The sequence below is a fragment of the Phocoena sinus genome, chromosome X, assembly GCF_008692025.1.
Source record: "Phocoena sinus isolate mPhoSin1 chromosome X, mPhoSin1.pri, whole genome shotgun sequence".
Taxonomy (NCBI): Eukaryota; Metazoa; Chordata; class Mammalia; order Artiodactyla; family Phocoenidae; genus Phocoena; species Phocoena sinus.
This window is the reverse complement of record NC_045784.1, coordinates 7187594-7214824: the sequence shown is the minus strand read 5'-3', so window position 1 is coordinate 7214824 and position 27231 is coordinate 7187594. Positions and strand designations below refer to the sequence as shown.

At 50.2% G+C, this 27231-nt stretch overlaps 1 protein-coding gene across 4 annotated transcripts in view; it reads right to left on the bottom strand.

Annotated features, from left to right (window-relative positions):
- Positions 1-27231, bottom strand: part of SHROOM2 (shroom family member 2) — a 137131-nt gene that overhangs the window by 22315 nt on the left and 87585 nt on the right. For all 4 annotated transcript variants that reach the window (XM_032619693.1, XM_032619692.1, XM_032619691.1 and 1 more), the window contains one exon: positions 26628-26725. In XM_032619693.1, coding sequence (XP_032475584.1) covers positions 26628-26725 — 98 coding nt within the window. The remainder of the gene's footprint in view (positions 1-26627; positions 26726-27231) is intronic.

Genomic DNA, 27231 nt, shown 5'->3' with positions numbered 1-27231 from the left:
TGTGGGCGGGGGCAGAGGCAGACAAAGCCCCTGGTGTGGAAGGATGGGAGTGGGGCTTCCTACCAGCCATCGGATGCTGCACCTGGCACCCACCAGGAAGGGGCCGGCGTGCGGCCGAGCAGACCCCAAAGCAGGTCCCCGCGATACCGACACCCTGTGTACCTTCTCCCCACATCACGGCACAGCACAGGCCCCCGAGCGGGGAAGGGCATCCCAGCGGCAGCCCCCCACCCACCCCGGGGCATCTGTGGGTACGAAGGGCACCACCAGAACGCCGTGCAGTGGAACTGCCTCATTGCAACAACAGAGAGAGGGGGAGACAGAGAGAGCTTCCAGCGGATACCACCACTTAGACTGTACACATGGCCAGCACGCCACCAAGGTTAGCCATGGACCGGGCGGCTGGGTGCGCCGGGAAGTGTGCTTGAGAACGTGCTGCAGACCCAGGGTCCGGGGCCTGTGCTGTCTGCAGAGTGAAATTGCTGGTGAGACCCGAGGGGCTGCCTTCCAACAGAGACACGCTTCCACCAAGGACTTGAGTCACAGTCCCAGGTTCCTAGAAACTGCACGTCTGTTGGTTGCGGGTGTGAATCACGGTGATTTTGTGAAGTGTCGAACTGTTTGTTAACTATCAGGGACACTGGCGTGTTGGGATGTATCGGGCATCGCCACTCAGGTTGTCTGAAGCCGGAGGACCACCAGGCCTTAGCGCAGGGCCAGGGGGCTGGGGGGACACGGGACACCCACACCATTCCATGTGCAGGTCTCCTGAAGGAGCCGCTGGTGTCGCCAGGGATCTTCCTGTCCCCCAAGCAATCCCCAGCAGCCACCCATCGCCTTGGGGAACTGCAGGCTCGTCTGTCTACACAGCACCCCATACAAGCCAAATGAGATGGGGGGCAAGACGTGGGAACCCAAGAGAGGCCATCAACCAGTTGACCAACCAATCCATTCATCAATGGACAGAAACACATGAGAGTCCGTTCAAACAGCACGGATGCCCTGGAATGACGGCGTTACCACTCTTCTCCCAGGAGACACCAGTTTTCCTTGGCATTTCCCACATGGGGAGCCCCCCAAGGGCACAGGCTGTCCGACTGTCCTTCTCTCTGTTTCCAGGCACAAAACCAACACTGACCAAATGAATGCACAGATATGCCAGTGAGAATGCAGGAGGACCATGTCCACAAGTTCAGCTCCCAACGTGTATCCTGGAGGACCACCTTCAGGGAAGACAGTAGCCTGAATCATGCTTCACTTACTCGTTTTTCTTTTCTTTTTTTTTTTGGCTGCATGGCGCAGCTTGTAGGACCTTAGTTCCCCGACCAGGGACTGAACGCCGGCCCTCGGCAGTGAGAGCGCAGAGTCCTAACCACTGGACCACCGGGGAAGTCCCCGGTCATCTCTTCCCTGCAACCTCTCCAGGGAAGCTTCCTCTGCACCAGCCCCCAAGCAGGCTCTCCCTTCCGCGATTCTAATGCCATGTGGGGAAAGCACTTACTTTACAAAACCAGATGAAATGTTACTCCTTCCGTGTCTTAACAGATGGATAAAAAGGTTTGCTGCTTCCTTTGGGTTTTATTTTTGCTTGCAGGAACTTGGATGGTAAGAGGAAAGAACTCGAATTAGAGAGACTGATGTCATTTGTGGTTAAGTGGGGAAGAACGGATGAAAAGACGCCACTCACACATGATCCAAAACCAAATGTGTAAAGGCACAGATGGCTGGTTTCCAGTAACAGAGAACACCTGGATCCAGAGATGATCACCTGGGACAGCCCCTCAAGTATCCAACGCTACGTTTTCAGAACATGTTTCGAGAATCTATTCCAGGCCTTTCTTACTTCTGTCGCTAGAGACCTTCATTCTTCGTCCCAAGATGTGACCCTTGGAAGTTTTGTTTTTGTTTTGACAGAAATCAGGCAAATCCCCTCTGCCAATCAAAGCTCCAGACCGGTTTCTGTTGCGAAATTATTTTTCGGAAGAATAGAATCATATCACCATAGACTAACGGAATAAAAATGCTATTTTCACGTGATTTTTTTTTAGCCAAGTTTTCTTCTGCCTTTCTCTTACTTGCTTTGCTAAAAACATACATTACACACAGTCTTTTGGGCAAGCCTGACACCGATCTGAAATTTTCTTACAACTGGCCAAACTGATTGGATTAAGATGCCTGGAGAGGCGGGGCTGGCCATCGGCAATGCTGGGCCACCTGTCGTAGGTGACAATTTGAGTGTGTGCCGTAAGCTGACTCGGCAATCAGGCGGGACACGATCTGTCTTGTGAAGCTGGAGGACAGAAGAGGGTCCTCAGGGATCCACAGTGACCTCACAGTCCCAGTGCGGAGCTGCTACCTCTTCAGATGGGCACTCAGACCCCTCGGCTCAGCTGCACACAAAAGGCAGCCAAGCCGGTCCCACACACTCAGCACCGGTCAACCAACAGCTGACCAGAAGGCACCTGAAGCACGGAACAAAACGCAAACCACAGGCAAGGGAGACAGTCAAAAGAAGCTCCATCTGCCTTTGACCCTACAGCCCCTGCTACGTCCACAGGAGACTACTGTATCCTGTTTGATAGTAAACCAGGCTGTCTAGAGAGCTAAGTGCATACATTAAAAAGTATCCCAGGGCTTCCCTGGTGGCGCAGTGGTTGAGAGTCCGCCTGCCGATGCGGGGGATGCGGGTTCGTGCCCCGGTCCCGGAAGATCCCACGTGCGCGCGGAGCGGCTGGGCCCGTGAGCCACGGCCGCTGAGCCTGCGCGTCTGGAGCCTGTGCTCCGCGACGGGAGAGGCCGCAACAGTGAGAGGCCCGCGTACCGCAAAAACAAACAAAGTATCCCAAACCCACAGAAAAGAACAGAGCAAACTGCAACAAACATCAGAGGCTTTACTACCCTCCCAGGAATAAAGTCACCCTTTCCGTGCTCGTTTCCAAAGTTTCCAGAAAGAAGAAAAAACAGATTGCTGCAGATACACAAGCCCTTGCCCTTCCCTCCCACCCAGAACCACCCCTGCCCTTACTGCGGAGAGCCGGGCAACATTTTTAGTTTTATTTTTTGGTTTTAAAGCAAGCTATCTATCTATCTATCTGTCTATTCATGGCTGCACTGGGTCTTCGTTGCTGCATGTGGGCTTTCTTGAGTTGCGGCAGGCGGCAGCTACTCTTCGTTGTGGTGCGCGGGCTTCTCATCGCGGTGGTTTCTCTTGTTGCGGAGTGTGGGGTCTAGGCACACGGGCTTCAGTGGTTGTGGCACGTGGACTCGACAGTTGTGGCTCTCGGGCTCTAGAGAGCACAGGCTCAGTAGTTGTGGCGCACGGGCTTAGTGTCTCCGCGGCATGTGGGATCTTCCCGGACCAGGGATCAAACCCCTGTCCCCTGCCCGGCAGGCGGATTCTGAAACCACTGTGCCACGAGGGAAGTCCTAAAGTTTTTTAGGTAAGAAAATTTCCACTGAATGTGTGAGAGAGGTTATACAGGCAATCCCCAAGTATCCGACAATCATTTTGTATTCACAGCCAATCTTATTTCTTCAAACCAACCCCCCCCTCCAACTCCTGTCGAGACTGTTCTGAAGAATGTAGATGATGGTTTTAGACACACGAATCTAAGCTCTCCTCAGACTTACTCCATCAGAAAGCCAGGCCTGGGCAGACGGAGGTAGGGACCGGGGAGGAAATGCTTGCCTGCAAATCTGTGTCTGACAGAACACCTCCCAGGCAATCTGGATGTCACGCCAGTGGTAGGAAGCTGTGCTTTATGGGACCTCCCTTCCCAACTTCCTTCTCTCTCACTTTTCTATCCACTTTGGGTATTAAAAGCTACTCCTGAAGTTTTCATCCTTGGCGTGGCATGTCTCTCCCCAACTAGATCATCATCATCTGGAAAAAAAAACACAAAACGATGAGATACCCCCTGGTACCAAGCCTGCAGGGACCAACCCACAGCCGTGCACCAGGACAGGCTTCCCGAACCCTGGCCCAGGGGATTGGGCGCTTGGGCTGTAGTTTGCTGAGCCCTGGTCTAGAAATCAAGGAAGACAGTAATTTTTGCAAAATGCAAACACATGTCAGTGCTCACTTTGATACGCACCCTGCAGGCTATGACAAGAATGCTAGGGAAGGGATATCATTTACATGGGGGAGCATCTGGGGAGTTTTTTTAAAACAACGATTTTAATTACTTTTCTGCGCCCCCCTCCTTTTGAGCTGCTGGTAGGAGCAATGGTCCCTCGCGACCGTCCACCTGTGAACCAAGGGCACCTCCACAAACTGTCATTCAAAGTCGTGACGGTCCACAAAAAAGGGTGGGGAGGGGAATTCTGTGGTGGCCCAGGGGTTAGGACTCTGCACTTTCACTGCCACGGCTCCAGGTTCAATCCCTAGTTGGGGAACTAAGACCCTGCAAGCTGCACAGAGCAGCCAAAAAAATAATAATAATAACCCAAAATGACAAAAACAAAGTCATAAGAGTTAGAAGAAAAATCAGGTCTGGACAGTCACCGTGATGAATACTATTTTATTACGGCAGACATTTACCTTAGTAACCGTTTTAGGAACATCTAAGTTGTGTCATTTTTATTTAGCCTGTGTCATTTTTTATTAAGTGTGACCTACGGTTGATGAAAACAAAAAAGCTAAAAATGTTAGGGCCTAGGTAACAAACAACGTATGAATTTGGGTTCACCTTAATTCTTGTCCCTGACAGGTACACGCTCTTCTGAGCCACTTCGCTGTTTTAAAAATGCACGTTTGATTTCCCACACAGGTAGCTATGGATGTAGGAGGTTTTCACATTCCATAACATTTCCACTTGCATTTTTCTCCACAGCCCATCCCACTTTTATCAAGGTATCAATTACATACCATAAAATTCACTGATTCGAGGTGTACCCGTTGGACGAGTTTGGGTAAATGTGCAGGGCTGTGCGTTCACCACCACAACCAAGCCTAAATACAATTCCACTGCCTAAGAAAGCTTCCTTTCGCTCTATGGCGGTCATTGCCTGAAATCCTTGTAAGTTACTCAGCACTCTTGTCTGCAAAGATGGCCGACTGCCTGCAGCAGATGTGAAGGATTCAAACTACAAGTCAAACCGTATTGCAGTTATAAGGGGGAAACACCCCATTTCAACACATTAGAGCGTGACTCCATTTACAACATTCACAAGTTACGTTTTCTGAAAGCAAAGCCATCTCGCGGTGACGTTTCCGGAATGTTCAAGCGTCCTGTGTGATAGATGACCGGTGATGGGCATGTCCAATCCTCCTGTCTCCCCTACTTCTTCAACTTTACAGACACGCACACATCTTAATTACAGTTAGCAGGGAAGGCAGATATGCTTAAGTCTCTCCCCCTAAAATTTCCCGCCCTCCCACCCAAATCAAGGCCAGCCTGCCCGCTTTGATCTGCCAGGTTCCCTCACGTCCGCCCCAAACCACCTGCCACTCGCCAGTCACCCCCGTCCCTGCACATACACTTTGGACAAAGGCCCTTCCCCGCCCCACACAGTTGGGGCTCCCTTTTCTGCCGCGGGGACGCCGTTCCTATTCTTTAAGATCCAAATGAAGGGAAACCTTTTTGCGATCAAGCGCTTCCCCGGCCTATTGCCAAAGATAAGCCTTTCTGCTCGTAAACCCCCGTAAGGGTTTAATCTCTATGGCTTTGTCCCTAAACTGTACTTGATGTGTCTGTATTATTTTAATTTAATATCAGTCCTCTTGGCTAGACTGACAGCACCCACTTCTGTCTTGTCTACCCTGTGTGTCCCGGGTCCTAACAGTGCCTGGCACAAAGCAGGTTTCAGCAAGGGCCCAGTGAGGTAACAGGAAGGAAGGGGGGGGGGGGGGAGACGGGGGAGGAAGGGAGGGAAGGTACAGGACTAGAAGTCAAAGCAGGCAGACTGATTCTCTTGGGCCTTCTGACTACCCTACATCACAGCCATTTACACTTATGTTATGGACTGAATGTTTGTGTCCCCTGAAAATTCATGTTCAATCTTAACCCCCAACAGGATGGTATCACATGGCTGGGAAATGATCAGGTTGTAAGGGTGGAGCCCTCGTGAGTGGCATTAGTGCCCGTATAAGAAGACACACAAGAGGGCTTGCTTCCCACCACGCCCCTGCTCTCCACCGTGTGAGGACACAGGAGGACGACGGCTGTCTGCCCACCAGGAAAGGGGTCTCACCAGGAACTGAACTGGCCAGCACCTTGATCTTGGACTGTGAGAGATTAATGACCATTGCTGAAGTCACCTGGTCTGTGGTAATCTGTTATATATTATTCTCCATTACAGTAGAGGGTAAGCTCCTTCAAGGGAGGTGCTCTGTCTACCTGATACGACTTTGCAGGCTCCAGGGCACCTAACCACACGAACACAATCGGTAACCTGTAAGATATTGTACGATGTCACCCGAAGACCTGTCCATTGAGAATGCACTTCTTCTTCTGATCTGGAAACCAACCCACACCCTCAGGAGTCCAGCGTGTCGGAGCTGATGGGCCTGGGAGAGGACTCACGTTGCCCCCTCACCTCACCTGAGAGGTGGGCAGCCCCGGCTCCATCTCTGCTTGTGACCACCACGCTGCCCCGACTGCTACAGACATGGGTCCAACGGGCAGATTCCACTAGGGTGACTTGGTCATTAAGGGCAATTCGAACTAACTTGATTTTTCCATACAACAATGACCATCACAAAAATATTAACTGATTATTGAGAAGCCCGTGGCTCTTTTGAACGTTTAGTTTATAGTTCTACGACATCTATTTATCTTATTTCAGCATACTTACACCCTCAATGATCAAATGTTTTGAGGTGACTTATCAAATGAAAACACAACAGGAGCATTAAAATGAACATAGAAACATCCCAACAAGAGATAATATCTTTTTAAAAAGTGGAAAGGCATAAGGGTGGAAAAGCATCACAAAGAGGCTTGTCATTAGGGTTTATGTGCCTCCAATGTGATTAGGGTATATGTGCCTCCAATGTGCTTAGGGTATATGTGCCTCAAATGTGACCCTGAGGTTCCTGCCACCCAGAGCAAAAAGGGAGGAGGTGAGTGGGGGTTATTGGGAAAGAGGGCACGTCTCTATTCTCTGGGGGAGACAAATCTAGTACCAACCTCCACCTACAGAGCTCCACACACCCGAGAAAGCACAGCATGCCCGCCTCACTGATGTCACGAGCCTAAGTGACCCGCCCGACCCCCTGAGCGAGGACTGCAGCGCCCATCTTTTGACTCCTGCTTCCACATGGCATCACCACGTTAGATGTTCATCAAACCCGCGGGTTCTTCTCCCAAGCAGTTTTAGCTTCTCTGCAAAGCACTGCAGAGTATTTCAGATGGCAGTCTACACCTCACAAGGGATTCAGCCCATAGACCCCCGGGTGGACACCCTTTCTGCAAACACTGAGCCGAGTGCACAGCCACCAGGAGCCAGCAGCCACCAGAATACAAACAGACTGCACAAAGCCACCTGGCAAGGGTGATGATGTGACAGTTAAAAACACTTGTATGGTTTAAAAGAAAATCTAACCACACCAGTCAGAATGGCCATCACGGCTCCCTGACTTCAGCCTATACTACAAAGCTACAGTAATCAAGACAGTATGGTACTGGCACAAAAACAGAAATATAGATCAACGGAACAGGATAGAAAGCCCAGAGATAAACACACGCACCTATGGTCACCTAACCTACGACAAAGGAGGCAAGGATATACAATGGAGAAAAGACAGCCTCTTCAATAAGTGGTGCTGGGAAAACTGGACAGCTACATGTAAAAGAATGAAATTAGAACACTCCCTAACACCATACACAAAAATAAACTCCAAATGGATTACAGACCTAAATGTAAGGCCAGACACCATGAAACTCTTAGAGGAAAACATAGGAAGAATACTCTTTGACAGAAATCACAGCAAGATCTTTTTTGACCCATCTCCTAGAGTAATGAAAATAAAAACAAAAGTAAACAAATGAGACCTAATGAAACTTTAAAGCTTTTGCACAGCAAAGGAAACCAGAAACAAAACGAAAAGACAACCCACGGAATGGGTTTGCAAACAAAGTGACCAACAACCCACAGAAAATATCTGCAACCCACATAAAATCTTTGCAAACGAAGTGACCGACAAGGGATTAATCTCCAAAATATACAAACAGCTCATGCAGTTTAATATCAAAAAAACGAACAACCCAATCAAAAAGTAGGCGGAAGACCTAAATAGACATTTCTCCAAAGAAGACATACAGATGGCCAAGAGGCACATGAAAAGCTGCTCAGCATCGCTGATGACCAGAGAAATGCAAATCAAAACTACAACGAGGTATCACCTCACACCGGTCAGAATGGCCATCGTCAAAATATCTACGAACAGTAAATGCTGGAGAGGGTGTGGAGAAAAGGGAACCCTCCTGCACTGTTGGTGGGAATGCAAATTGATACAGCCACTATGGAGAACAGTATGGAGGTTCCTTAAAAAACTAAAAATAGAGCTACCGTACGATCCAGCAATCCCACTCCTGGGCGTATATCTAGAGAAAACCGTAATTCGAAAAGATACATGGCACACGAATGTTCACTGCAGCACTCTTTACAATAGCCAGGTCATGGAAGCAACCTAAATGCCCATCGACAGACGAATGGATAAAGAAGATGTGGTATATATATACAATGGAATATTACTCAGCCATAAAAAGGAATGAAATTGGGTCATTTGTATAGAGATGCGGATGGACCTAGAGACTGTCACACAGAGTGAAATAAGTCAGAAAGAGAAAGACAAATATCGTATATTAATGCATATATTTGGAATCTATAAAAATGGTACAGATGAACCTATTTGCAAAGCAGAAATAGGGACACAGAAGTAGAGAACAAATGTACGGACACCAAGCGGGGGAAAGGGAGGTGGGATGAATTGGGAGATTGGGATTGACTTATATACAGTACTATGTATAAAATAGATAATTAATGAGAACCTGCTGTATAGCACAGGAAACTCTACTCAATGCTCTGTGGTGACCTAAATGGGAAGGAAATCCAAAACAGAGGGGATATGTGTACACATATAGCTGATTTACTTTGCTGTACGGCAGAAACTAACACAACATTGTAAAGCAACTATACCCCAATTAAGGGAGGAAAAAAACCCAAACACTTGTATGGTTTGGGAAAAAAAAAAACAAAAACAAAACTAACCACACCAGTCAGAATGGCCACCATCAAAAAGTCTACAAATAATAAATGCTGGAGAGGGTGTGGAGAAAAGGGAACCCTCCTGCACTGTTGGTGGGAATGTAAGTTGGTGCAGCCACTACAGAGAACAGTGTGGAGGTTCCTTAAAAAATTAAAAATACAGCTGCTGGGACTTCCCTGGCGGTCCAGTGGTTAGGACTCTGCACTTCCACTGCAGGCGGCCCAGGTTCAATCCCTGGTCGGGGAACTAAGATCCTGCAAGCCATGCAGCACGGCCGAAAAAAAAAAAGAAAGAGCTACCATATGATTCAGCAATCCCACTCCTGGGCATATGTCCAGAAAAGAGGAAAACTCTAATTCGAAAAGACACATGCACCCCAGCGTTCACAGCAGCGTTATTTACAATAGCCAAGGCATGGAAGCAACCTAAATGCCCATCGACAGACGAATGGATAAAGAAGATGTGGGGTATACATATACACTGGAATATTATTCAGCCATAAATAACAATGAAATATTGCCATCTGCAGCAACATGGATGGACTTAGAGATTATCATACTAAGTCAGACAGAGAAAGACAAATACCATGTGATATCTCTTAATATGCGGAATCTAAAAAATGATACAAACGAACTTACTTACAAAACAGAAGCGGACTCACAGACATAGAAAACAAACTTATGGTTACCAAAGGGGAAAGGGAGGGGAGGGATAAATTAGGAGTTTGGGATGAACAGATACACACTGCTATAAATAAAATAGACAAACAACAAGGACCTACTGTACAGCACAGGGAACTATATTCAATATCTTGTAATAACCTATAATGGAAAAGAATCTGAAAAAGAATACATATACATGTATAACTGAATCACTTTGCTGTACACCTAAAACACTGTAAATCAACTATACGTCAATTAAAAAAAAAAAAAATCTAACCCTAACCAACCATTAGTGTTTAAAAAGCACACAACACACCTCGGGCATCTATTTGCAACGTAAGGAACAGTGATCAAGGAAGGCCCCACTGTCAGCAGGAAGACACAGAAAACGTGAACAGTAATGCACACGAGAAAAAATACAAATGGCTCGATAAGAACACACAAAGTTCAACTTTACTAGTCACCAGGGAAATGCTGGTTAAAAATGAAATCGTTTTGCCTACCAAGTCACGGAATTTTAAAAATGTCTAACATGGACAAGGTTTCGGGAGAAGCAGGACGGGGCCTAGGCTGTTGGTGGTGGGCTATGAAAGGGACCCACCTTATGGAGGGCAACTTGGGGGTGTTTTCCAAAAGACTGCCTGGCAATTCCTAGAATGTTCTCCTAAGGAAATGAGCGTGTAAGACCACAAATACTTCACTACATATGTCCGCCGTGGTATCACTTCCCACTGTGAAAGACTGGGAACATCCCTACAAGCCCATGGTGTTCCTACTGGGTTACCATATCTTAGAATGCCAGGCACCACATACATACAAGGGGAGAAAAAGCTGTTCATACACAGTACGTATCGTGAGATCACATGTGTATCAATGAACATTTGTGCTGAAAAAGGACACAAAGTGGGTACAGCGGTCTCTCTGGACGGTGAGGTTGAGGGCAATTTTTAATGTCTTCATTCTGCTTTCCGGAATTTCCATGTGTTTTTAATAAAACTGTTCTACTTAGTAAAACAGATTTTTTAAAGAAGGAAATGTTATTAAAGACGATATACCACACACCCTAGAAGGCTGTAACCACACATAAGTATAAATCCTAGCTCTCAAAAACATACAACAAGCTTATGAAATAAGGGGCCATTTTTTACTTCTGGGAAACTGTGGTAAAAGAGATTAAAACATACTTAGAATAGCATAGGATCTCCGTAAATTAAGGGAAAACCATCTGCTTTAAGCCTGTCCTTTTAGCACAATGCACGTGACCCAAAATTCTGAAAATACCATCTCAGAATATTGCATGATTGTTACTCAGCTGAACCATATTTAGAAATGATTATTTACTCAATAGGCTCCAGATATTTACTGTACATGAAAATTTACTTTATTCCTATATAAAATGTCTATAATACATTTATGTGCGCATGTGTATATATACACATACTTGCATGCTCATGTGTATACATATACATGCAGGTGTATACACATATCTGCGGGTGTGTGTGTCTGTATAAATGTTTAATACCCTCATAGAATTGCTGTTTTTTTTTCTTTCTTGCTGTACGCGGGCCTCTCACTGTTGTGGCCTCTCCCGTTGCGGAGCACAGGCTCCGGACGCGCAGGCTCAGAGGCCATGGCTCACGGGCCCAGCCGCTCCGCGGCATGTGGGATCTTCCCGGACCGGGGCACGAACCCGTGTCCCCTGCATTGGCAGGCGGACTCTCAACCACTGTGCCACCAGGGAAGCCCCTAGTTATTCTATTTTTAATGGCCTCCAAATATGTGTAAGCGCCCACTGGCTGGACTTTTTAACAAAGTCATTAAATACCACATGGTATGTAAGCTGTACCTGGGAGAACTTCGTCTGGTAGCAGCTGACTTCACCACAGAACACCTAAGTGGGTGTGCTGTCAGTGACACTGCCATTGCATCAAGAAACCCCTGCAGAAAAAAAAGAAAAGAAAAAAAGAAACCCCTGCAGGCAGAAAAATCAAGTCTGCTGCAGAGCTCATTTATTGACATACGGATCTCAAAGATACTACACACATGTGTGTATCTCACATATGTCTTCACTCACATGAACGTTGGTAGCAAATGAATACAACAATACAACCCACTGGCCTGGATGTGTCATTTAAGGGGAATCTGAGTCCCTGGCTTCTCTCCCCGAGAATCAAAAATGATGATAGCTGAAAGCGTCCTCAGAAATCATTTCATCCAAACTTCCTATTTCGTGGATGAAGAAACAGGGGGTCACGTCCACGCAGGCTTGGGACCTGAGTCCGCAGTTTCTCAGCCTGGTTAAGAGGTCTTTGTATTACACCACTGCCTCGGAAACCCACACTGGAACCCCTTCTCACTGCACTGTTGGTGCACTGGCCCTGGGATGTGACAGCTAATAACAGAAGAGGTTTGGCATCTTACACAGGTCTATATGCAGGCTGTGCCCATCTGGAGAACCTTCCAACATCCGAGGTGGTAGGACTTAGCAGGAACCCACCAGATTAAAGAGCAGCCATACTGCATGCAAGGGCTCTCCATTAAGAAGCTGTGTGAATCCAGTTACTGAAGCCCCAGTTTGCTTATCGTAAAGTGAACATGGTACCCATGTTGTGAGGTCCAAGATATACAGGCGAGAAGCCCTTCTGAACCTTAAGTAATGAATACAAAGGATTCTGCAAGTCTTTTTTCAAAGTCAAAAAACTAAATAACTTTAGGATCTCTTCAGACATCCAGGGATGTCTACAAGCCTCACAGAAATGACTTATCTAACCTGTTGGAGGGAAAGCCTGCTAGAACACACGAGTGTCTGCTGACCGGGGAGAGATGGGCCGATCCGGTGGACACAAAACACCACCTCTTGTTTCTACTGCTTCCCCACCTAGACCTTCCTAAATTTTAATGCACACAAGAGGCCAAGAATTCAAGGGAGTGAGAGTAAAGCAAATGCATTCTACAGGCCACATGAAGTATTAGCTTCCGCAACCTCCAAAACCCAAAGGCGGCTGGGGGAGCAGCTGGTTCACGCCAAACACGCAGCCCTCAGCATACATTTACAGGGTTGTCTGTCACCCCAGCTGGGCAGGAGAAGCCTTACCTGACCTGCACGGTCAGCACCAATATGCATGGTGATTTCTAATACTCCTTTTATTAATGGCTTTTCTGTGTTTTGTTCGTTCATGCATTCATGAATGAAAATACCCCTGCAAATATTTTTCCCTAAGTGGTATATGTTTGTGGGCATGTGTGTGAGAGAGACAGGGAGAGAAAGTGTGAAATGTTTTTTCCACTCTGCTTGACAAAAAGCTGCACAGAGATGTCCAGTTTCCTACCAGCCATCAAATACTTTTCTGCAACATAATCATAAAAAATATTTATAATATACGCCCTCAAAGATTCTGCTCTGCAAGGAAAAGAAATATGTCAACCATTCATCAAACCTGTCCCTGATCTTCAGTTATTTTACGACGTGTTAAAATATCATTTTCCATGCCTTCATTGTGTAAGTCTTCAGACAATGTATATGACAGCAGGTTCTTTCATTATAAATGCTGTCAGGTAGATTTCTGAAAACCTTTCTTCAAACCCCTCTGCCTCTTTACGTTTCACCTAAGCACGACCACTAAGTCATTTCAAGATTGACTCCTACCCACGTGAGTCAGTCAGTGCAGACCCGAACTGTGTGTGAGCGTCTGTGTACCACATACATGCAGCCGTTTCCCTGTGAAAATGGCACACTCCCGCCACACACACAAAAGCCTGCTTTAGTGAAGCAAAACAATTTCAGTCGTTTAGAAATATGGCCAAAATTAATAACTTGTTTTATTTATCACAATATAAAAGGCAAAAAAAAAAAAAACCCAAAACCCCACAGCACATGTACAGTAAACCCCGTAAGAAATGCTGCCTTTAAATTGTCACGACTGCAGAGCAAAAGCTGCAAAATGCTCGGAACCACCCCGTGCCATCTTCCCCATTTGCATTTTTTCATCGTCATCAGCAGGCGATGAGTGAATTTATCCACCAAGCATCTTTTTCACGACTCAACATGCACACCTGATTTCCCTGCCTTTTTCATTCTGATGTGGCTGACTCACCATTTCCTTTCTACATCCACAGCCAAAGCCTCCGTTGTGAGAACGCTCATTTCTCACTGCTACGGAAAACGAAAAGGCAAAGCAAGGAAGGGTCTTCGTGAAACACTAGCGCCCTCCCGCCGGTCTCCTCGGGGGACCCTTCGGCAGGGAAGGCAGGTCTGCAGACCTCACGTGGAGCGCGCCCCACATACCAAGGGCTCCCAGTCACACCAGCTCACCGCCCAGAGCAAGTCCCGAGAGGCACTGCCTTCTAGCTCCAGCGCGCTTTCAGCCAAGGGCAGAAACCCAGGCGACCAAAACAGCACGTGTGTACAAGCACACACACACACACACAGACACACACAGCACGGGCTCGCGTGCCCACACACACACGTGCGCACGGGCAGAGCTCAGGTGGACTCTGCACGCCGATCTGCATTATCGTTCACTTTCAGGCAGAACAACACGTGAGGAGCGTGTCTGCAGACCTCTCCCGCTGGCCTCACACCGCCCTGTGAGCTGACCACCTGCACTTCAAAACAGCACAACAAAAAGGGCACGAGTCGCTGCAAAGCCCGGCACACAGCCACGGCGGCAGGAAAGCATCCCTGCCCCGAGAGGGGACCCAGGCTCTCTTACCGGCTCTCCGCCCGCCGTGAGCACAGCGCCCCACGGACCCGCTCTGCGGCAGCCCCGGCGTCTGCCTGCCTGTCTGTGCCCGCTGCCTCGTGACGGTCAAGTTCACGCAGCCCCGCCCCCACCCCCTCGCTCTAACCCCGGGACTCAAGGCTCCCTTGTGACCTCACTGACGACTCCTGACCTCCGGGGGAAATGTTCCCAAGGCTTCTCTGCCTAAACCCCCAAAGCCTTGCCCTTTTAAACCCCTAAAGGCACGGGTGTCTTCCTCTTTGTAATTTAAAAGAAGGAAACGCGGAAAAGCCTGCGGCACGAATTTTACGCAGCTTTGCCTGTTGAACTGTGCTAGACCATGGTATAACGTGTGCAATCCAAGGTTCAATCCCACAGCCGTTAAGTCAGATGAAACGATGACGTTTAAAACAAAACAAAACAAAACAAAAACAAACACTCGACAGCCTATTTTACGTCCTTCTGTATCTGGGGGTTTATTACACACTCAGGAGGAACGTAACCCAAACAACTAACAAAGTGTTTCCGGAGGTTTCACTGCGTACAAGGCATCCGCTGCAGACCACAAAGGGGTCACAGGCTGACCCTGACACTTCACAATGATCTGCATTGAAAGTCCCCGCGCCCCACCTCTCCTCCTAAGGCAGCTCCCGCCCCCTGACGCAGGCAGTGCCCCTCCCACCAGGGTCTCTAACAGCCACACGGACAGCCCCGACCCTCCCCAGTCCTGCACTTACCCTCCAGGACGGATTCTCTCTTTTCACCACCTGCTTCAGTCAACGTCTTCAAAATTCACTGCGGTTACTTCCGACTCTTCCTCATTTAAACAAGTAACACGTGCTACTTTGCAGTATCTCCCACGTTACCACTATTTCACCAAGAGTGCCTTTTTCCATTTTTTCACACCTGCTTGATTGTAAGCACTGCGCTGCTGCCTTCGTGTGACACCCATTTGGCATTTAAGTGAGTCTGCAAGGAAGGTTGGTGTGGCTATCCCATCATCCAGGGAAGGGAAGTTATTAGCAAGCTTAGGTGGCCTGATGCAAGCACACGGAGAACGAGAGTAAGAATCTGAACCTGTGTCTGCCCCCCCCCCCGCCCCCGCCACATCCCACATTCTTTGCACTAGTTTTCATCTCCACGTGTCATTCTACCAAGTACAGGATCCCATCACTAAGAGAGGGCGCCATCCACCCCAGGCCAGCTCCACACCTGTCTATACCTCAGAGCACAATGTGAGGCCATCCACGTAACAGGCATCCAGTAAGAGCCTGGCGGCTGATCAGGGATTTCACCCACTTACTGCTCAAAAGGTACGCTCCTGAGGTTTACAAACTGCGTAACTCGAAACATCTCAACACTTTATTTTAGAATGGTTTTAGATTGACAGAAAAATTGCAACGAGAGGAGAATGTTCCCATGTACCCTACACCCCCGTTTCCCCTACTGTCTACACATGACACGAGTACCTTCGCCATAACTAGTGACCCCAATCTTGGTACATTCATATTAACTGGAGTCTACACTTTATTCAGACTTTCTTCACTCTCGCCTAAGAGCCTCCTTCTGTCCCAGGATCCCAGCCAGGACACCGCGTTGCATTTAGTTGTCACGTCTGCTTCAGCTCCTCCCACAGCTTCTCAGACTGCCCTTGTTTTCCATGCCCTCCACGGTTTGGAGGAGCACCGCTGGGATGCGTCTGATGTTTCTGTCGTGACTACCCTGGAGTTATGGACGTGGAGGGCAGGCCACGAGAGGTGAATGCCCTGCTTACCATACAATACCAAGGATCACGCCGTCAACACAGCAGTCTGCTCACCGGCTGGCAGGGTCAGGTACGGCGTGCATCAGCTTCTCCTCGGTCACGTGACTTTCACCCCGCCTGTTCACCCTGCCCTCTGTGGAACGACGTTACCACATGGAGCCCATATTACAGGAATGAAGGGCTCTGCCCCCACCCCCCTGAGGGCAGAGGATCTACAGAGATCTGGAATTTTTCGGCACAGATTTCTCTCTTCTCCCCCACTTATTAATACACCCAATCAGTTACGCCTACCAGGGTGGACTCAGGGATACTTTATACGCTGGGTTATAACCCTGCACGACTTCATGGCATTGCAGCTTTGGTCATACCTACCTCTATGTGGGCCCCTGCTGTCCCTCTAGCATAGCCTCACTGTTAAAGGGTTTTTTTGGTTTTTGTGTTTGTTTGAACACTTCCTTACTTTTAGGGCACAAGACACTCCATACTCGTTCCGCATACACCCTCTGCCCCAGCCCTTAGCGTCAGCCGTTCCTCCAAGGAGCCCTGCGTCCTCCTCATGGAGAAGCGTATTAGCAACCAGGATCTGGGTGCTGCTTTTGCTCTAGGAGTCCAGTTTTAAAGGACACCCTCTATGAACAATTTGTAAAGGGGGAGCACTTTTATAATATTAAGGTTTATCGTTGGGTTTTCATACATCCGTGTTTCCTAGAACAAGGCGTAATTATCAGGGCGTACGAGGTGCTCCAAGCCTACGCTGTGTTAATGCCATCAAGACTGTGCATTGTAAATACCTGTAAGAAGTTGAACACAAGTGTGCCTTTACTTGATACAGTACATTCGTGTCCGCGAGGAAGTCCACAAATAAGAAGGGAACGCAACGTGATAAGCACCCCGGCACACTGGAATGCCGCAAGAACTCCTCATGGCCGCTGGGCCAAGCCTGGCGAAGCCGCAACCCTTCCCCAAGTCACTTCGCCTGAACTGAGCTCTTACAGTCCAAGGATGCCAACGCTCCGAGTCAGAGCATCACCAAGGAGCCCGTGCTTAACAGCATCCTTCGCCCTCCCACACGCTCATGCCGTGAACGGGCCACAGTTACGTCAACCAGGCCGGAGAGACCAGTAAGATGAAAATGGCAAGAGGAATGGACATCACGCTGCAGAGAAGCACGCGAGAAGCCTCTCTGCAAACATCCAGACAGTCGGCCACGCAGGCCTCACCTCCCCGTCCGGGAAGCACGCTCACTGAAGGCCAGTCTCTTACGGCCCTTGGTCAAATCCCAGGGCTGGCAAACCTTCTCTGTCCAGTTTTATGGGAGCACAGCCACACCCACCTCTTCACGGACTGTCCACGGCTGCTCCGGGGCTACAAGGGCAGAGACGTCAGCAAGCAGGAACACTGAGGTCCTTAAAGCCCAAAGTACTCACCATCTGATCCTTTGCCAAGTCCGAGCTAGAGCCGCGACTCTCAGACCTGGGTAACGCGCGGCCTCGTTTTAAATTTTAAAACCTTTTCTTCTTGGGGACTCTCAGCACCGACCAGATTTTAAAAATTGAGATGAAGTTCGCATCCCCTCAAATTCAGCCTTTGGAAGCGTATGATTTAGTAGCTTTCAGTAAATTCACAGACTTGTGCATCCATCACCACTATCTAATTCCAAAGCGTTCCCCTCACCCGCCAAGGACTCCACACCCCCTGGCAGTGACTGCCATTCCCTCAGGCCTTCATTCCCGTCAGCCACCCATCTCCCTTCTGTCTCTACGGATCTACCTGTTCTGGGCAGCATACATGCACTAGAATCACGCAACGCGTGGCCTTTTATTGTATTGTTAAATGTGTCTAAATCTATTTTCCTTAGTTTTATGGCTCATAGACTATATATAACACACAACAGATTTGCAAGTGACGTGGGAAAAGAACTATAAAGCCAACGTGACTTTAATGGCTTTGCTGGGAATGAACTCTTCCTCTCGTGGCTCCGGACACCCCACTTCTCGTGGGTTCAGCTACCCTGGGTTCCCAGATGCCACGAAAGGACTCATCACTCGTCTCTGGACAGACAGGACCTAGAGCTCTGCTGGCATGGCGCCCTGATGACTTGTCCCTCGCCTCCACGGGAGAGCTGGGTTCGCATGTGAGCCTGGACTCATTCTCTCCTCCCTGCACAGGACAGCAACCTCGTTACCTCTGACAGTGGGGCTCCCCACACACACAGGCACGACCGTGCACATCACCCAGGATATCCTGGTAAGAGTGTTAAGATTCACATGGAAATAAAGACACAAAAGGTTCAACTCGAAAAGAGAACAGGCACGTTTTCCAGGAACCCACGTGCTCCAAGTGCTGCATCTGAGAAAACCTCAAGTCCATGCACTTTCCCGGCTCGCGCCCTCTCACTGCCCACGCCACCGCCTTCCTCCTTCACCTTCCTGTCCTCTGACTCCAGCTGCTGGTGGAGGCGGTGCGACCTCCAGGGGAGAGCAGGTGGCTGCCTGGGTGGCCGAGGTGCTCCACCGACTCCTCGCTTTCGCGCACGTTTCACGTCCACTCGGAAATATTTTAATGCCCCTTACACTGCTTAAGAGGCAAATCGCAAAACCACTCTTTTTATTTTCAACATGCGGACCTTCAGCATGTTTATGACAAAACGGATCTCTGGGACTAGCTGCAGGCGTCTCACCACCACTTAACACACCAAGTACGAGGAAATCAACTCTGACAGCCGCAGGTCCACCTCACCTCTGACCGATGGCAGCCGTGTATCCAATGCAGTCTAACTCTAGAGAGGGCGTCACTTCAAACTGAACCTTAAAAATAAACCCACTTCACCGGGACTTCCCTGGTGGCGCAGTGCTTAAGAATCCGCCCTTGATGCAGGGGACACGGGTTCGAGCACTGATCCAGGAAGATCCCACATGCTGCGGAGCAACTAAGCCCGTGCGCCACAACTACGGAGCCTGCGCTCTAGAGCCCGCGAGCCACAACTACTGAGCCTGCATGCCACATGCCACGTGCCACAACGGAAGCCCACGCGCCTAGAGCCCGTGCTCTGCAACGAGAGAAGCTCCCATGACGAGAAGCCCGCGCACCGCAACAAAGAGTAGCCCCCATTCTCTGCAACTAGAGAAAGCCTGCACGCAGCAACGAAGGCCCACGCAGCCAAAAATAATTTTTTAAAAAAGGAAAATGCGAAGTGGAGAGGGGGGGAGGGGTGGGAGAAAAATAATAAACCCACTTCAGGAGTGACCACTCGAGGGGTACAAGGTCTCCTTTTGGGGTGATGAAAATCTTCTGGAACTAGATGGTGGGGAAGGATGCCTAATGCTGTGAATGTATGAAGTGTTACTGAATCATATACACTCAAATGCTGGACTTTACATTACGTGGATCCCACCAAAACTTTAAAATAAATAAAATCTTTTCAGCCCCATCGCAAAAAAAAGCGTAAGTTACTTATTTTTTATTTTATGTTTTTAAACGTTTATTTTATGTTGGAGTCTAGTTGAATAACAATGCTGCATTAGTTTCAGGTGTAGAGCAAAGTGATTAAGTTTTATCTACTCCTTTTCCAGATTGTTTTCCCATTTAGGTTGTGACATAATAGTGAGCAGAGTTCCCTGTTTCACACAGTAGGCCCTTGTTGGTTACCCACTTTAAATACAGCAGCATAAGTTACTTCGCGTAACTTAAAAATTAAAGCAAGTCATTTACAGGAACCTCACAGACAGCAGCCAACGTGACCCAACATACAGACACCTACAAAGCCTGTGAGTCCCAAGGGACGGAGGTCAAACTGGACAGGTGTCCGGTCCTCGAAGCCATCTCGTCAGGGAGCCTGACCTCGGTGGGCCCGAGACTCACTGCCCGCTGGTCTTCAGACAATGATTTCAGAGTTCTAATATCAAATGCCGACACAGACAGAAAGGAACCCAGGAGAAACCTACTGCAGTTAAGCTGCCTCGTCCTTGCCCAAGAGAGAAAAGCCTGCGTCTGGTACCTGGTCTCCAAAGTTCCCGAACATTGCTCAAGAAGGCCTGGTGAGAGGCAGGTGTGAGAAGGATACGTGGACTCAACCACGACCCTCCCAGTCATCAGGGATGCCCTTGATCGGCTCTGGGAAGCAAGTTTTCATCCTAACGTGGCTCTGCCACGTCCACTTCTGCAACGAAGCTCGATCTCGTTTCCACCCTGCAAGAATGCTGCGGTGCCTCCCACAGGCCGTACCTTCCACAGGGGAGGAACCACAGGTCGGTGTTCACGGCTCACGGAGGACACGTGTTCGTGTTCCCAACATGGATCCACCACGCAGCCTGGATTAAGACGCATAACTTCACCCATTAACGGTATGAAAGTCTACTACGTTAGGATTAAGAAGGGCGCCACGCTCGGTCCCATTAGAAGAAACGGGAATCAGAGACCTGGTCCTTGACAATTTGGTTCTTTTGCTCAGGCTTGGCTGCCCCGCGGCACGTGGGATCTTAGGTCCCCGACCAGGGATCAAACCTGTGTCCCCTGCGCTGGGAGGCGGATTCTTAACCACTGGACCACCAGGGAAGTCCCGACAATTCGGTTTTAGCCAAGAGGAAAGCACTTTAATGAGACAACGAGCCAGAAGAGTCTAGAAGAACTGAAAGGCAGCAAAGATCGTCTCAAATGCAGTCAGAGGAGACTTTGCCGACACCCCTGCCACCGCGAAGAGCATTAACGTAAGGTATACTTAAACCCACATGGCCGCCTTGCAGGTCATCCCAGCCCTAAACCATGGCACGCTGACTTAAAACACGGCATTGAGCAAAGAAGCATGGGTGGAAGGATCAAAAGGAGATGATGAGTGTCGGTGTGTTCTTGTGGGTTTCTGGAGAAAGGCAAAAACAGCAAAGATAACCTGTATGTGCAAGTTTGACCAAGGGCAACTGACAAGGGTTTGAGCTTTTTTTTTTGGCTGCGTTGGGTCTTTGTTGCTACGCACGGACTTTCTCTAGTTGAGGCGAGCAGGGCCTACCCTTCCTTGCGGTGTGCGGGCTTCTCAATGTGGTGGCTTCTCTTGTTGCAGAGCATAACTCTAGGTGCACGGGCTTCAGCAGTTGCAGCACGCAGGCTCAGTAGTTGTGACTCGAGGGCTCTAGAGCACGGGATCGGTAGTTGCGATGCGTGGGCTCTAAGGCGCATGGGCTTCAGTAGCTGTGGCGTGCAGGCTCAGTAGTTGTGGCTCGCGGGCTCAGCTGCTCCGCGGCATGTGGGATCTTCCCGGACCAGGGATCAAACCTGTGTCCCCTGCCTTGGCAGGCGGATTCTTAACCACTGCACCACCAGGGAAGTCCCAAGGGTTTGAGCTTTGAAGACCGGAGTCAACTGAGAAGAAAGGAGACCAGAGGATAAAAGAGCAGAGGATCCTGTCAAACAGCTGTGGAAGTCTCTCCATCCAAGAAGAGGGGCCGTGGACTCTTGGCTTTTCCCTCCCCCACCCCCGCCCCCAACAAAGGACTCGCATGCAGCCACCGGGGCAATCAGCCGACGTGTGTCAGAACCCTCTCAGAGGGCAGAAGCTGCCTTCACAAGTGGGGTCTGCGGAGGACCGCTTCCCCGCCGCGTCCGGAACTCGGGTGCCCGGGTCCAGTCTCCATCGCTGTCCCTCGGCGCCGCAGTGGTTAACATTTCGGCACGGTCTCTGCCCACACGTCACTGCTCCGTGGGCCTGGCTCTCTGGCCTCACTTTCTGCTCCGGGGCCCCAAGCCCTGGAACCCTCAAACCACCGCCTAACAACGCGTCCTTGAGAATAGCGTGCAGTCACGAGACCAAGCCGGCCGGTAAACAATCTGCTGTGCCTTGTCCTGACTCTGATCTTCCTGAAGCCACGCGGGTATAAACACAAGGGGAAAGTGTCGTCACAAAGCCAGACGTAGAAACACACCACTGGAGCCCGGGCCCAGGGTCTTCTGACAGCCGCTGCTTTTCACCTCTGGGAGGACGGAGGTCTGTGTCTCAGCAAGGGCTCTGGGCACGGGAGACAGTGCACTGCCCGAGAGGAAGCTGTGCCGATGCCGGGCTCCACCCCAGAAAACTTCCAAGCTTGAGGTTCACCTTGTGATCATGCCAGCGTGGGCTTCCTAATTACCCAGCACAGCAGTTCAGAATGGAAAGCTTCAACTGCCCCTTAGCTAACTGAAGGCCAGGAGAAGTAAACGTCTCCCCCAAAGCAACAAATGAGGGGTGCAACTCGGATGGCAACGCTCTCACTCTGAAACCTACTTGCAAGCAGCGTGTGGAGTAAATGGAAATCAGTCCTGGCATCGAGCTCTGTACCGCAAATCACCTCTCAGGGCAAAAGTGCAGGAAGGTGATCCTCAGGTGGGCTTAGCTCGCTGATGAATTCCACGTGAAATGAAAGAGCTCGATTTCATACAGACTCCACCTTCTGGCTGTCAGCGGGATTTAGGATTTATTCTTATTCTCCCCCCGCCCCTCCTTTCCCATCTGTCGCAACAAAATACAAGCCTGCAGGTCAGAGCCAGCCTGCTGGCAGCAGCTCCTATGGGGGCAGAAATGGCCGGGAGAAGGCTGGGGAGTGAGAACCTGCCAGTGGCCACAGCCTCCCGGGCTCTTCCCCTACAAGACCTGTCTGCAGAGCCCCCCAGACGCAGTCCTCTAGAAGACCCTCACGTGTGAGGGGCACGAACCCCATGTGGTAAAACTTAGCTTTCTTACAAGGCTTAAAACACAACACTGGCCACCAAGTCCAAGATGCTGGTGACTCCCCTCTAACGGGCACGGAAAGCCCGCTTCATGTACTGTACTGTCATGTATACTAAACTCCTCAATACAACTTCAGCAAGCAGGTCATGCCAACATGGACGATCCAGAAGGAGCACAGAGCCCCACCTCCACTCTGCCCAGGGTCTGCCAGGGGCGCTACCAGCCACCCAGGCAGGGAGAGCGCAGCCGGCGAGGGGGCAGCTCCATGAGAAGCGGCAGAGGCGGCACCAGAAGCCCCGGGTCCCCATACGCTGTTTACAGGGCGATGGGCGTCTGCTCAGAAGGTTACTCTTAGAAAGGGAATTACCCACCAGAAGGTGTGTGCAACTCCACGCCGGCAACAGCCCTCCAAAGGGGCTTCACTGTTTTCCCCTCTTCACCAGCTGCTCGCTAGGATGACAGCTCCTTTATTTTAAACGCTAGGACATCAGGTGTGACCTTGTCTGGACAATGAAAGGACACTTCCTGAGACAGTGGACACAGCAGACAGAACTGGTTAAAGGCGTTAGAGAGAAGCAGAGACACTCCTCCTAGTATTACGAGCTAACTCTGCTCTCCCCTTCATACCTTGAAGTCCTAACCCCCCAGGACTTCAGAAGGTGATAGAATGAAGCTCTTTCAAGAGGTGATTAAGGCAAAATGAGGGCATGGGGGTGGACCCTAATCCAATCTGGCTGGTGTCCTTCTAAGAAGAGATCAGGACAGAGACACACACAGAGGGAAGACCAGGTGAGGACACAGGGAGACGGCAGCCGCTTGCAAGACCCCGAGAGAGGCCCTGGGAGACACCCACCCTGCCAGCACCTGGAGCTTAGACTCAGGCCTCCAAAGCTGTGAGAAAATAACCGTCTGGGGCTTCCCTGGTGGCGCACTGGTTGAGAGTCCGCCTGCCGATGCAGGGGACACGGGTTCGTGCCCCGGTCCGGGAGGATCCCACATGCCGCAGAGTGGCTGGGCCCGTGAGCCCTGACCGCTGAGCCTGCGCGTCCGGAGCCTGTGCTCCACAACGGGAGAGGCCCGCGTACCACAAAAAAATAAATAAATAAATACCTGTCTGTTGCTGGTGCCGCCCAGACCCCGGCAGTTTGCCAAGGCAGCCCACGCAAACTGCTACCCCGAGCTCTCAAGGTCCCCGTAACACTGGGGCAGGGAGCAGACTGCCGTGAGTCAGGACACCTGAGCTTGGAGATCTGGCGCAAAACCTCCAAAAACAGTGGACGCTGGCTCTGGAAACATGATGGTTGAGGAGGCCACTTCCCTGCGAACACAGCCGGAGGCAAGCAAACACTGCCAGATCTTCTCCCGAGGGCCTGGGTCCTGCTCAAACCCCACCGTCGTGTCCACAACCCCCAGGCAGAAGTCGCCTCACCCTCGTCCCTCCGAGATTCTGAACCATCCCGTGACTTTTCACAAAGATGACAATTACGCGTCATCGCTTCAGTGCCGAGTGTTGGTGTCTCTCCGTCCCCCCTACGCTGGGAGGTCCCCTGGGGCAGAACCTCTGTCCTACTTTATCTGGAACACAGAATCCTGAACCTCACAAAAATGTTCTCAATTCGATTTGCTGCATAAATGTTCTCTCGACGCTCTTTTGGCATCACAACAGAAGCCAGTCTTCATCATCGTGTTCCCGTTGACAGATCAGCAATTCGATTTCTTTACACAGATACCTTACATGAATGTATGCAAAACACTGGGCATCTTTAAATCTTTGCATTATAGATTGGGTTTTGGTGAGCAAAGGACAGTCCCTGCCTGCATTTTCATTTCTTTTTTCTCCCATTTAATGTTCCAAGGGCACTCTTCCTCGCTGCTCCTTCAGAAGATAAACATTTTCTCAAAAAAAAAAAACCCAAAAAAACCAAAATGCCTCTTCGACATCCCTAATCTAGGATTTCACTGAGTCTCACCACTCTTTAAAAGCACACACAATGATTCTGAAAATTGCTGGGTTTGCAGCTCAAAAGCAGAAAGCTCTGGAACTCGTTCCGTCAGAGTGGTTACGCAGCCTGCCAGAAGACACAGCCGTGAAACAGGCAGCATGGCGTTCCTCCCCCGTTCCCGTGACGCCTCCGCTGCCGACAGTACCGTTACCGCACACGTGCGCGCGCACGCACACACACGGTATGTACGTTAGAAGCCATGTGTTATGACCCTTCACAGCAGGAGAGCTGAACTCCAAGCAGCACATGCGTGTCTCTGCAGGATAAACGCCCGAGGTCTCCGTGCAGCAGCGAAGCCCGCGCTCGAGTGTGCGGGGAGCGTCCCCGCCGCACCGCACCGCACCGCAGCACAGCACGCACTCTCACGACGGCAGCAGGGCCCGGAAGTGGCTTTGATAAAGAGGACAGCTGTCACTTGGCACGTGAGCTGCTCGCAATCCAGAGCCATGGAGCTCTGACTGTGCCGCTCAGACACAGCTCAGCTCTGTACGTGTGTTATTCACGGACCTTCCTCTCTCACCCAGGGGTCTCTGGTCTTGGCCGTGCAGACTGGTAAGTAACTGCGACCATATCCTACCTACGCACACACAGACCACCACGCCTGCTCCCTCAGAGCCACCGACACTCTTGTTCAAGGCCAGCAGCGCTCAGCTTAGAGCCAAATGAAATAAAACCCCGTTACGTAAGGCTCTCAAAAGCAAGCATTTAAACCGGTCATCTCTGGGACAGAATCTTCAATTTTGAGGTTGGTGTTTAATTTGAGCGGCACGCCAACTCCCAGAGATGCTCAAGGAACAGAAAAGTATGCACTCAGCGACCCTACTGTGTACAAATTTGCTTCCATTCTTCCATCAGCCCTTTTAAAATAAGGTCGTACCCCAGTTCCTGCAGTGACCTACACTTCCCTCCCCCGCCCTCCTTGTGGATAAGGGTCCAGACGACACTTATGTATTTCACCTAAATTCCACCCTCACTGCAGCGACACAGCTACACTGGACACACTGGAGAATCAGGGCACGTGACAGTGTAATACTGCTGCCATTCCGTTCTTTCAGATGCTCTGATCCCCTCTTGGGGAGCCAACCGACTCGATTTCTATTTTAAAGCTCAACATTAAGTCAGTAAATAAGGCCAATTGAGAAAGGCTTGCCCTAGTCCTTTGACTAACAATCCTTCCAGACAATGTGGATTTCCAGACCCAGCAACCCAGCTGTGCCCTCGATGTTAAAGCATCCCGTCAGATGGCCGCTCTGGATAAAGCATGTCATTCAAGCCACTACACTGGGTTTCTCGTTCCGTGAACATAAAGAACTTTACTGTACGGAAAACACAGCAGCTGTTTTAAGAACCAAAAATGCCACGATGGCATTCACAGCGTCCCCGCCCTGGGGATGCTTCTCCCGCCGGCAGTGGTGTAGGGCTGAGGGCTTGGTCCTGGGGACGCTGGAAGTTGAACCTGGTTAGTGGCCACTTCAGGTCTGGCGGAAACCGGACACCCAAGCACTCACCCACCATAATGCAGCCCATCCCAAGACGCCTTCTCAGTAACCCCAAGTCCAAGAGTCTCCTACCTTGGGGTGGGGCGTCCCTCCTCGGCCTGGACTGAGGAAGAAAGCTCTCTGCGCGCACCGGGGTCCTCCGTTTGCCGTCGCACTTCCACAGAAGCTTCCTGCCAAGGGTGGCACAATGAGACACCCGGTCATCAAGCTGCCGCCTCCGAGACCTCTGTGATCACGAACCCTTCATTGTGGGTTCGCCCTGTGAGCCCGCACCACGAAGGCAGTGACGCCGCCCGCCGTCAGCCGGCCACGGGACCCGCGAGCCCGGCTCTCCAAAGCGTCTCATCAAAAAGACTCAACAAGACCCTGCGTCCCCTTCGGCTCTGGGCAGGAAGCAGAACTCCTACGTGAGGGTCATAAACCTGTGTTGACACACTGGCCCCCAAACCCTAATCAAATCAAACCCAGCTGGTCATGGCTCCCTGCAGCGAAACCTCAAGCCCCAGGATCTGGAGTCTGGGAGCCTTGTTTCTCGACCGATCAAGCATGGAATTCTCAGAGGTCACACCGCACGGGGCATGGGCACACGGTCACGGTGTTTGCAGGCCTTTGTGCACCAGGGGGCCACACAGAAACCTGCGCCTGTCTTCACATGCGGACGTTCATTATTGTGTAA